The 12,183-nt window shown below is 39.7% G+C and overlaps 1 protein-coding gene across 2 annotated transcripts in view; it reads left to right on the forward strand.

Moving 5' to 3' along the window:
* The window catches only part of LOC119187840 (ATP-binding cassette sub-family A member 2), a 255,259-nt gene that overhangs the window by 12,522 nt on the left and 230,554 nt on the right, over positions 1 to 12,183 (forward strand). For both annotated transcript variants that reach the window (XM_037435928.2, XM_075878770.1), the window contains 2 exons: positions 2,635 to 2,756; positions 9,348 to 9,668. In XM_037435928.2, coding sequence (XP_037291825.2) covers positions 2,635 to 2,756; positions 9,348 to 9,668 — 443 coding nt within the window. The remainder of the gene's footprint in view (positions 1 to 2,634; positions 2,757 to 9,347; positions 9,669 to 12,183) is intronic.

A 12,183-nucleotide genomic window follows, 5' to 3' on the forward strand; every position in this document is an offset into this window, starting at 1 on the left:
ATTGAACAAAAAAAACGGGGGTGGGGGGGGGAATTAAGGGCATCATTTTTTGTCATCATTATGAAGCCAAAGAATATTGAACTTTTTTTGTTGTTGAGCACTGCTGCAGTTGTTGGTCAATACCTATTGGTAGCATTAGCAGATTGTCTCTGGCAAATTTAAATAATTTATGTTGAGTATTTGGACATTAACATGTAACCAAGCTGTTTTGCTTCTGTTGTTTGAGTGCTTGCTTGTAGAGTAGCAAAGGTATATGGATAGATGCTAGACAGAATTGTTTGCTCTTATTATATGAACATGAATGTTACAGTCATCAGTCTTGAAAAGAAATTCACCAGCTTGCTTGCCGCGCATATGTTGTTGGAAGCACATGGAATAATGCCAGAATGAAAGTTTAAATTTGAAGTTGTAGTGCATATCCTTACCTTAATCATGATGCACAATGGCAGTGCACTTCAAGACAAGAACGTAATGTATAAAGACAAGCTCTTTGCTCAACTGCTAGGCACAGTTGCTATCCAGTGCTGTGTTCATCCGTGCATGTTCTGTCCTAGTGTAAGTACACTGCCATTACTACCATTTTTGATAACTAGTGCTGTTTTCCTGTTGAAGGTGTCTTTTGTGTGCCACTCGAAGGTACATTGCTGTGAGGATATTTCAGTACCATTTGCTTTTTTAAGGCTAAATTCTTTATAGCATAAAGCCAGTTACTGGCACATTTGTAACAAATGGCTGTGTAAGCTGAATCGTAAGGTTATGACAGTTGAATTGTCTAACTGGTCAGGAATGCACTCAATCATACCAAAATAATAGCCCCCACCACATGTTGTGTCGCTGGTTTTAGATTGGAAATGCCTTTACTAATCAAGAATCACTGAAAATGGAGAATAGGATAAAGAAGCCATCTCTAAAACGTTTGCAATTTGACCCACTGTCCTAATAGTGGGATTAGCTGCAGGTTTTCTTCATACAGGGTTTCTATTAAGTTGGCTTAAATTATGAAGACACTAACAGTGTTTCATTCATGTAGTTCTTCATTCTTTAATAAGCAAAGCTACTAGTTGTGAGCCACTAACTGCCTAGTAAACTTGAGAGATGTCTTGATTCCAACGAAGTGTGGAGACAAGCATTTATGTCTGAGTGCAGCCAATAATGAAAGTTAAATGGGGGTTAAAGGTACTGACTCTATAGGGCAGGGGTCTCAAACTCTTCTCAGCTACCGGGTCGCAGTCATGAAATTTAGTTTAGCCTTTTTACTGTCCCTGCAAAAAGCCGGGGCAGTAAAAAGTTGGAAGCAAAGAAGGAACAGGGGAGGGGAAGGGAAAGTTGAACAAAATGTCAGCTAAATTTACCGTATGTCATATATGGCAATATTACTAATATGTCATATATGGGTAATTTCTGAAAGGCATCAGGGTTAGGGAAACATGTCAATACCAATCTCCGCAATGACGAAAATATTGACTGAAGTATATAGTTTTTACTTTACCGTTATGTTTAAACTCAAGGTGACTTAATGGGGTACCTCACGAAAAAAATGCTCAAAATCAATCACATCTGAGTAGCTTACCCGAACAAAGCATTATTAATGACGATAGATGACAAAATAATGCGAGCACCATTTACCCATGTCACAAACAGCCACAAAGTCTTGGGGGAAAAAAAAGGCAAACCTTGCATTAAGCACTAAGCCATGCAAGCCTTGAAACAGTGAAACTAGAAGATTATAAAGACTAATCTAGTTGTTTCTAGGTTATTTCTACACCTTAGCTAGGTGATAAGGGTTGTTTTTAGGTTGCTTCAAGGTGATTGCTAGGCTTTAGCTAGGAGATGTCAGATTGTTTCTGTCTTGATTATCGTTGCGGAAAGGTCAGAGTTAGACCATACTTGATACAGATGTCCAACACAAACTAAACCAAGTGTTCACACCTCTCATACGGTCACAGACACAACATGAATGTCTTACCAGACACGACAAGCGTTTGAATCTTTCATAGATATACGGGAACGCTGTCATTGGCGTAGGCTCATCATCACTTAGGGGTCTTCTCGCATTCGCTCTGGCCTTTCCGGAAATGTTCTCTAGTAGTGTAGAGTAGAGCCTCAAATCTGTGGCACACACCCACACTGGGGGATCGGGCAAGGACTAGATAGTTTTTAGAAAAGAATTATTTAATAAAGGTTGAATATTTTCAATTTAAAAGAAAAATGAAACAAGAATCTATGAGTGAAATAATATAATGTGATGGAATATTAGCAATTCAGTAGTAAGTAGTAAAATTTACCCAATTCCCCTTTATTACGGTAGCTTCAACAGCATCACTGTTAAAAATGTGGAACGAACACTGTCCTGTGCAGGCTGGGGCCGCTAGTGACAAGTCAACGGATCGGGTGTTTGATGCCTTGCTATAGGGTTTAGGGGTGGTTCTTCATTTCCTAAAATAGTTCCATTGACTTAAGAGCTAACATATATTTTATTAATTTTTGAAATGCAACTTTTGCAGTATGAGTATAATTACTTACTTGAGGTAGAAAATTCCTGTTTTCACATTGAATATGCAAGATGCTGCCTACTGTATGTTATTGGTGTACTCAATGTTTGCAAACTCTTATGCTTTTCATTCTTTTTTGCAGCCATGAGGGTCGACTACTTCCTGAAGGACCCTGATGAGCTTAAGGACTTTTTATCTACGAACTTATCACTGCCAATTCGAGATCTGGATGTTTTATTTAATTCTTCTCTAGATATGAGACAAGTAAGTTGGGCTGTTTGATCAATACAGATTGCTCTTTGTAATATATTTTGTTTGCTCTTTATTGTTCAGGAACTTATTTTAACTACTTTACTTTGGTTTTGGTTATCTGAATTAAAAAAAGAATCGGTGTAAAGTTGCAGGCTTTTTTACACTTATTATGTTTAGAAAAACTTAATTTTAGGGCATGTATATTACTATTAGGGATGATGTTTCTGAAATATACTTCAGTTGGAATGGATATATTCGTATTTTTTTTGTCAAACATTTGGCATACTTACTTTTTTTTTTCTTAAGGGGAGATGTAGGTTCAAAGACACGAGTTTTTTTTTTTAATTACCGATCTTTTGTTCTCACCTGTTTTGATAAGATTAGTACCTCTACTGTCATGGAAAAAAAAGGAACTATGTCAAGAGTCTACTGGAAATGCTTTAAGATTGCATCTAAAGAGCACAAGGTAGCTGTTAAAAGGCCGAAAATGTGCAGTCTTCGACCACCTTGTTATTGATGATGCATCGCCGCTTGCCATTGTCGATTGCATAAGGTGAAAAGCCGAGCCTCACTCTTCAAATTACGACGGTTTCTCGCGCTGGTGCAGCATGAGAAATAATAAAAAAAAGCACACTTTTGTCGCATTTTTTGAGCACCAGGACTGGTTTTTAAATCGGGTAGTACAGAACGGGAACTGTCATTGGTCGCTGCGTGCCAATATGTGCTGTGAAGCTTACTAGCTAGGTCCGTGTCTCGTCGAGCAGTGCTGCTGAACAACGCTTTTCTAATGTGTTTTCCTTTAAAAGATGTGGCGGCCCGCTTGGTAGAAATGGGCTACGAGCAGCTGGTCTGATTTGCGGTGATTCTTGGCTTGCAAAAGCAAATGCATCAAAGTCATTCACAGCCATCAGCCAAAAAGTCTGTGATGCGGCAATGGATGCCTTGTGTGTCAATCATGTGAGATCTAGGGGGGGACGACATTGCCGTTATGTACGACGGTACATGGCACAAATGCTACCACAAGAGCCAAAATGGCATCGAAACTGTTGAGTCCCTCGACGCTGGACTTAGTTTAGATTTAGAAGTCCTGTCGAACTTCTCCTTAGCTTTAAGTCGGCACAAGGCTTTGCCAGATGAAGCGGAAGAAGTGTGATAAGCTCTTCATGTCTCTTCCTGTGTGCGAAATGTCTGTGAGGAGTCGGCTTGAAAGAGTCGTGAGGGACAAACTTATGGTGCTGACACATATTAGTGACAGTAGCCACTACAGAAGAATTTTTTTTTGGTGTGTAAATTTTACCACACTTAGTGATATCTTTTATAAATAAAAATTTAATTTTTACTTTAAAATTTGTTTTTCTCAAAGCACAGATTTTGCCAATTTTTTCAATGTGCCCCTCCCTTTTCGAGTACTTCTGGTGCTCGGATCTGCATAAAATCTTGCCAAAATTTTTTTCCAAGGCATCACAAATGCAATTATCTTGCTTACATTTCAGTTTTTAATATATAATAAAATTTTTTATGTAAACCTCTACTAGGGTAGGAGAAATATGAACTTTTTCGCATCTATTACATGTTTTGTTATTTGCATTCTACACTTTATTTGAAACATTATGAATTATGAATTGTAAAAAATTGTGGAAGTTTATTGATAAAAAGAGGAGGGCAATATGCTTAAGGTTTTCACTATGTCACGTTGCAGAGTAAGGGGACTGTCTACTGTCCTTCATTGCTATCCTGTTTTGTGGTGCAATAAAAAGTCTACCACGTGAAGTGTCTAACCTTACAGCGGTTTCTTTGGAAAGTGCGTAGAAATTTTAAAACAGAATTGTTCTGTCCGCATTCTGTCTACTTCTATCGGTGGGATGAATGCCCACAACATTGGTCGGTGCCAATGAAAGTCAAAAACTGAAATCGTGTTCGGTTTTCGCAGTCTTCTTCAAGTTTTGTTTATTAATAAAACAAATACCTCAGCGGTCGTTTTAGGCATGCACACACCTTTTTGTTGTCCTCGTGAGCGGCGGCGGACGCCGTGCTTCAGTTTCTCCGGCCTTTGCAGGCAGGCATGCAGGCAAGCGAACACACCGCCGGCAGCACCACTGGGCGCCTACTTGAATGCGTGAAAAAAAAAAAGCAAAGATTGGACTCTGGCGCAACCTAAAGCTGCCTCAAGTGCATAAAATACAAATTTAAGTTAAACGTGTTTGTTTTTAGGCAAACAAAATGCACCTCCGAGAATTTCCGTCCTACCAATAGGCTGTCATGATTGACCTCATTCGCTGTTAGGTGACACTAGTGGTCACTTTTTTATCGACTTTCAACATCAAGTTAAAATTATAATTGCTTTTTTCTGGCACAAAAGCATGCTCACTGCCACCGATGAGATGAACGGTCTTTTCAGTTCCGCCACAATCAGAAAAAATTTTCAGAGCGGTAGACAGTTTTTTTTTTAAGTATTGGACTTGTTAGAAAACTAGTGATATATTTTAAATCCACATATAAAGTTCTATAACCAGCTGAAGTTTCATTGCTCTAGGGTGAATATTAAAGAAAAAGGTGTCTTCAAGTGGCATCTCCCCTTAATTAACGAGAAGTGAACAAGCATTAGTTAAAAGCTGATTAGATTACCTCTTTCACAGAGAGTACCGTGAAGATTAGTGCAGTGGTTAAAAGTTGTTCAGGTCACCACCTTCATGGAAAGGTTCTCACTTTCATGTTGGTTCTTACTGGAACTGACTGACTGAAGTGCAGAGTATTCTGTATGCAAATTATATTGGTGTTTCATATAGGCAGGATGTTGTATTAAACTTACCTGTAATTGAGGATCCCCTGAGTATGTGAGTCAAGTGTTATTGGACTGCAGCAACATTTTCACAGCTTCATCTGAGAAACAGCCAAAGATTGCTTGCTCTGTTATTGTAATGTCATCATAAACTGTGCAGCAAGTGGGTGCTAGTGGCCACATTAGGGCCCAACAGGCATTGGCTGTGACTGTGAGAACAATCCCTGTAACAGTAACAGTGCTAATTTTTATTTTGAAAAATATATGTTTGTGATATACGAAAAAATCTATTTTGTCTTTGCTCTTCCTCTCTTGATCGACAAATATCCTAATGCTTCTTTTTCTCCTACATGAATACTAGATAGCAGCTTGTGTTCTACATGTGTGTGCTCTTTCAAAAACTTGATGCTCAAGTCAGTCACTTGCATCGTATATATAGTTTGCTGTGACCAACAACCCTGTGGCACGAATTGCAAACACTATGTGACAGTTCTGCTGTTAGTGGCATAGCGTAGGTACCATGCTGCCATGAGGGGTGATTCTCGCCATCCTCTCACTGTCAGACAACTGCATGCACTCATTGGCCTCTCTTGGGGACGTACGTACCTCCGAGTGCATGGTGATGCAAGGAAGCTGAAGTAGCTTGAGCTCTTTTGGAGGGCGCTATGCATGCCTGAAGCAAAACTAGTGGCCAGAATGTTTAAAGAAAATGAGAAGAGAAAATGTATAATGTAGTGTTGCATAGGAATGTAACTCTTGTGCGGGGCTCTGCAGTCTTGCAATCTGCTCCTGTATAGCATCTATCATGGTCGCAGAGGCAAAAGGAGTGAGGAACTTCCTGTAGCTCTGCTATATACTTGATGAGTTAGAAAAATTTCTTGATTCTGGACATCTGTGAAGCAATATAGTCTAAATAGTGAGGCCATTCATGATTAATCTAAATGGTTTTTCAAATTTAAAGGGCCAGTAAACAACCCTGCGGTCTAAAATTTGTGATGAAGAGATAGCTGCACATTTGTACAATGGGGTCATGTTGTCGTAAGGATTTTGCAAATAAAGGGTGTAATAATGAAGTTAGAGGGGTTGAAACGACCATTTTGGATGGGTTTGGTTTCTTGAGCAGCCTTTGCCACCCTCCCTCGATTGTGCAGATGAGTAGGCTTAGTTCATTCTCATGACTATGCCCCCATCCCCAATGTAACATCACATCAATGATTAGATCATTGGCATACAGCCAATCTCCATTCAAGGCTTCCTGCAAGTGCCGCTTGTGGGATTAAGAAGTATGGTGCAAAGCACTGATGAGGTAAAAAAAATGATCAACGTGCACAAGTGCACAGCCAAGACCGCATTACCATAGAGCCAAGGTACAGTTTGGTAGTGTAGAGAACAATCGACAAGCTAGTGCCATGTAATGAATCAACAAATAAACTTTATTTAAAGTCCGGCAGTTTCCTTCGGGTGAGGCAGATTGAAGAGGGGTTTAACCACTGTCCCCACCTTCTTTCGATGAGTAATTATGTGCGGGTAATGTTTCATTACATTGCTTAGCATGTGATGAGGGCCAGACAGGTATTATGAGGTGCATGGGAATTGTTTTTCAAAATGGAGCGTCTGTGTAATGCAATGCGCTAGTTTGTAGTATTCGCAAAGTGTTATTGTCGCAACCTTCTGTATGAATGAGCGAGCATGCTTGAGAGTTTTAAAAATAGTCATGAGCCTGTTTACAGGCCCTGTTCAAAATTTAAACATTATTCTTAGTGCTTTAACAAACTACATCTGTTATTATTCTTAGGGCTTTAACATACATCTGCCGCAGTTGTGGTGCTTGTCTGTTTATTCGATCCCGGCCGATGCTGTCGTATTTTGATAGAGGTGAAACGCTAGAGCTAGAGCAGGGATTCTTTAAAGTTTCTGGCCTTGGGGGAACCCCATGGCTTTTCCAAAATGCTGGGGAACCCCTAACTATTTCTTGAGCAAGAAAACAATTGAAGCAGGGGAGGGGGTAGAGGGAGGAGGTGATAACGCCTCTCGACACACGCAACCACAGTATTAATACTGCCCCACATTGGCCTGTTCTCTTTTCTTTAATATCAAATGGCATCACTGCTGATGTAGAATTTCTGATAATACATAGCAACACCTACAAAGAGCACTAAAAAATCTCAGTGTATCAAAAATAGGCCGCGTGATGGCCAACGCGTCATGAGCCATGAATAAAGCTGTGAGGGACCCGTTAATGTTGTTTTAATTGGCTTGAATGTCCATGAATCGTGAAAGCTTTATGGCATGCACCAGATGGTGAATCGTTAATGCTGCTACCACGTGGTTCTTTCGTTACCCGCAGACACCCGATGTGAAGATGCGATGTGTGATGGCTTTTCCAAGTGCAAAATTTAGTGCAAATTTGCTTGTCTATATCGACAAGAAGGAGTAGAGTAGGAAAGGCAGGGAGGTTGTTCAGTCCGGGATAACAATTTTGCTACCTTACACATGGGAATGGGATGAGATCGGTTGCTAATAGAGGTAAGACGGGACCTGGCTGCGCTCATTCTGGCCAATCGGGGAACCTTGTGACGTCTTTTATAGAACCCCTAGGTCTCGTGGAAGCCAATGTGAGAACCCATGTGCCACAGGCTTGTGTACTTTGCGACGTCAGCGCACGTTATAGAACACCAGATCGAAATTTCTGCAGTCCTCCACTACAGCATGCTTCATAATCATATTGTGGCCTTTGCACTTAAAGTCCCAGTTATTATTATTAATACTCTAACTTTCATGCTTATTTGAATGTGCTTTGATGTGCAAACTATAGCATTCTGGCTTGCCATGTAGACCTGACATTTTTTTCTGCATTTTCTTTAATTGCTTCCTTTTCACACAAGTTTCTACGGTTTCCTGTTTTATCTAAATGTGGACAGAACATGATGTGCCAAAGTCGTATTTCGACTGCCTGATTGTACAGCAGACTCTCATTAATTCAATCTTGTTTGAATTAGCAAGTGGTTTGAATTATCAGAAGTTCTCAGATATATGACTCAAGGTGAGGTGACACCGCACATTATGATTTGGCATTGATTTTATTACATAAAGAATTTTTAAGTGTTTTTAAACCTTAACTGCACGCAATAAACAGGAAGCAGAGGTGCAAGTAAATGGCCAAGTTTTTTGGCCATTTACTGCTGATCAGACATTTTAAAGGAATTGTGAATTGCCAACTGCTTCTTTGCTATGTGTGCCCTTAGCACAAAGCTCTCTATATACCAGTTGATAAGCGTCACAGTTTACCGTGCATGTGCTTTGTTTCAAACATTTGTTTACTAGAAAAAGCCTTTCTCCATGGAGGCCTGTGGTACCTATTTTTAATTTTCAGACTGTCAGAATTATATAAGCATGCAAATTTTAAAAAAGGTAGTGAAAAATCAGCAGATTTCTTCTTGTCTGGAACTGCTAGAAGGATGAATGAACCGATTGATGGAGTTTGAATTAAGAGGCTTTTAAATAAATAAAAAGAATAAACAGCCTACCAAAAATTGAATTTCGTTTGAATTAACCAAAGGTATTAATTAGCAGAGTTTGAATTATCGCACTTTAGCTTGCAATCAGGTAGGCATATCACTGAAAAATAGTACATGAGGCACAACTGCCAGGTTACAGATAAAATTATTGTGTGACCCGAAATGAATGGTTCCTATGAGTTCCTAGCCATGCTTTGCTGTTTTGGTTTTTGATGTGATGAACCAAGTGGTTTTAGTTGAATGAGCAACCAGGCTTTCACCTCATTACCTTCCGTTGAAGGCATATGTTCTGCATATCTTTTTCAGGTCTACTTTTCCTTGTTTGGCCAACCATTTAACAAACATCCTGATGAGTCACTGGACCCTGGGTCATCTGCTTTGGAGAATCAGCAGCACCACTTCAGTGCTCGTCAGGCAGTGTCCAGTGCACCTGTCTTCTTAGTGGTGCCCAGCTTTTTGCCTGGAATACATCTCAGCTTTCAGCATCTTGAATTTATCCTCAAGCTGATGCGTACCTATCCTCATGAGTCGGCACATCTGCTTAGTGTATTGCGATGGGTCCTTGACACGGATCATTCCCAGCCACCTCCAAAAATTAATCCCGAAGAAGCAGCATCTAGTCTTGTGGTAAGTGCACATGTTTAGATCACATTGGTGGTTGCTTTCCTTTGCCCCCCCTTTTTTTAGTGTGTTCAATATTACCATTACATTTTAGCTACCATTGTCATTGTCGGGACCAAACTTGTGACCTTCACATACCGTGTTCGATACTCTACCAACCAAACTACTATGGCGGCTATCCCCCCTTTCACTTTATGGGGTACGTATGTGTATTTAAACATTGGTAGAGCATCGGGTGCATTACTCGAAGGTCGCAGGTTCCATCCCTGCCCACGGTTAGTTATCTCTTTGTCCACTTTTCTTTCTTCACAATTACATTACAATTACTTCTAATAACATCCCCTATACTTTCCTTGGCATAATTGTCTGTCAGTTCTTATTATTATTGTGTCTAACAAAGAAAATGAACCCTTAAATTTTTGCTTCTTTCCTATTTGCATGTTTCAAAACACATGCAGAAAGTGCTCACGACAAAAGCAATGACTTGTGGGTGTTACAAAAGTATTTATGATGGCAATTGGGAATGCTTTTGCAATGTCAACTTGTGAAGTGGCTGAAATTGAATATATTTGTTCGATGTAGCCATGTTGATCATAAAAATTACATGTATGCAGAAACAATGATTAAAAACACCTTTGCTTCTGCCAGGAGGTGCAGTTTTTGATGCCATTTTTAAATGGCTTCAAGTGTGCCTGTGCACTTGCCATTGTATGGCTTTGCTCCAGAGAGTGTGTATACTTTTTCACCAGAGCTGTTATGCTCATGGTTTGCGGTGTGTTGTAGATAGAAAATTATTATAATCATGATTTGGCACATGCTCTTTTCATCCTTTCCATCCTTTCTGCTTCGCTCCCAGAGCACACACACTGATTTGTCCAGTGCGGGATGCAATAATTCTGATGGGCAAAAGAAAAAATATTGAGCAAGAAAAAGTATGAAAAAAGAAAGAAAAAGAAGGCGTGAAAGAGAAATTTCTAGAGAAAAAGATTGCTTGGCGAGGGGAGATTCGAACTCGCATACCCATGACCTGAAAGCTGACCTGGCATGCTAGCAAAGCGTAGCGTAGCCTAGTATAGAATGTAGAGGGGAAGGGAAATGAAAGCTAGGGTGAGGGTGAGAGATGTGAGGAGGAGAAGAGGGTAGAGAGTAAAAAAGACCAAAAATCGAGAAAAAGGGAAGGATAGCAATTGAAGTGAAAAATAGAGGAAATGAAGACAGATAAATAAAGATAGAAAGAAAAGTAAATAATGATATAAGAATAACTACTGACAAAAAAGGATACAGCAGGCATAACCATGTATAGTATAGTATGGTATAGCAAGGGATAGGAAAGAGAGAGGTGAGAGAGTAAAGGCCTAGCCAAGCCGGTACCAGCTAGGTGACTACCAGCTGTGCTATGATGCAGCCTTGTTGAACTTGAAACAAGTTGCGTAACCTTTAGTGATTGAATTAAAAAAGCTGATTTTTTTGTCGAGATTTGCATCTGTCCTATCTGAACATTGAGGACACTCTTTGAGTTTATAAAAAAAGAAACAGAAAAAGAAGATTGTACATTATGGTTGTGATTTTAGGCATAACTTTTTCTTTGCACCACCACAAATGCACCTTTGTAATGATAGTTATGGGCACATCTATTGCCCTTGTAGAATTATGATGCATTTCTTTAATACCCCAAAGATATGGTACATTTTTTTACCAAAACTTTTTTGAATAGTGGAGACCAAAACAGAATGAAATACAGGAAGCATTTTATTCACATTTTAATGTTTTGCACTGTGTCCCACCTTATTCTCGTGAAACAAAAGTAAAAGACAGCCTCAGTATAGTGTGTAGAGCTAGTTGGTGTAACATAATGCCTGGTGTAGTGAGAAATTACCTGGGCACAAGAAGAAAACGTAGTAGACGAGACAAGTGCTAACTACCAACTGTTTAATTCAATCAACACATATTCTGATATATAAAGTTATTTATGTATGCTGTAGTCCTTTATGAAAGAGAACACATGAGCATGTGGCCGGTACTCTGCGGCAGCTGCCTGGAGCACCATCAACTGACAGCCAAAGCAAGCACGTCCGCTTTTGGGGACATGGCCTAATGCGAGGCCGAAGTGGGAGCATAATATAGCAGTGCTTGTCCAACAGCCATGACTTATCTTTTTGTCTGCAAAGAGATCACGCCAAAAACAGACATGCTTTAGTCAGTCGTTGGTTGATAGCACTGTTGACAGCCGCCACAGAGTGCAGGTTACACACTCGCTTGTTCTCTTTCATAAAGGATGACAGTGTGCATTTTTCATGGCCATTTTCATATGTAAAGGTTCACGAAAAAAAAAAAAGACATAAATGTAGAATATTCTTTTTAGAGCCATTATGAGCTACTATTAGGGGCCTGTTTTAGAGGCATTAAAGGGACTTTAAAGTCAAATAACAATTCATGTCAGAGTGAAAGCTCAGTGTATGACGTCTAAAACGACAATATTATCAACGACTGTGCCCTACGTACTAAAAAATTATGGTAAATC

The sequence above is a fragment of the Rhipicephalus microplus genome, chromosome X, assembly GCF_043290135.1.
Source record: "Rhipicephalus microplus isolate Deutch F79 chromosome X, USDA_Rmic, whole genome shotgun sequence".
Classification (NCBI taxonomy): Eukaryota; Metazoa; Arthropoda; class Arachnida; order Ixodida; family Ixodidae; genus Rhipicephalus; species Rhipicephalus microplus.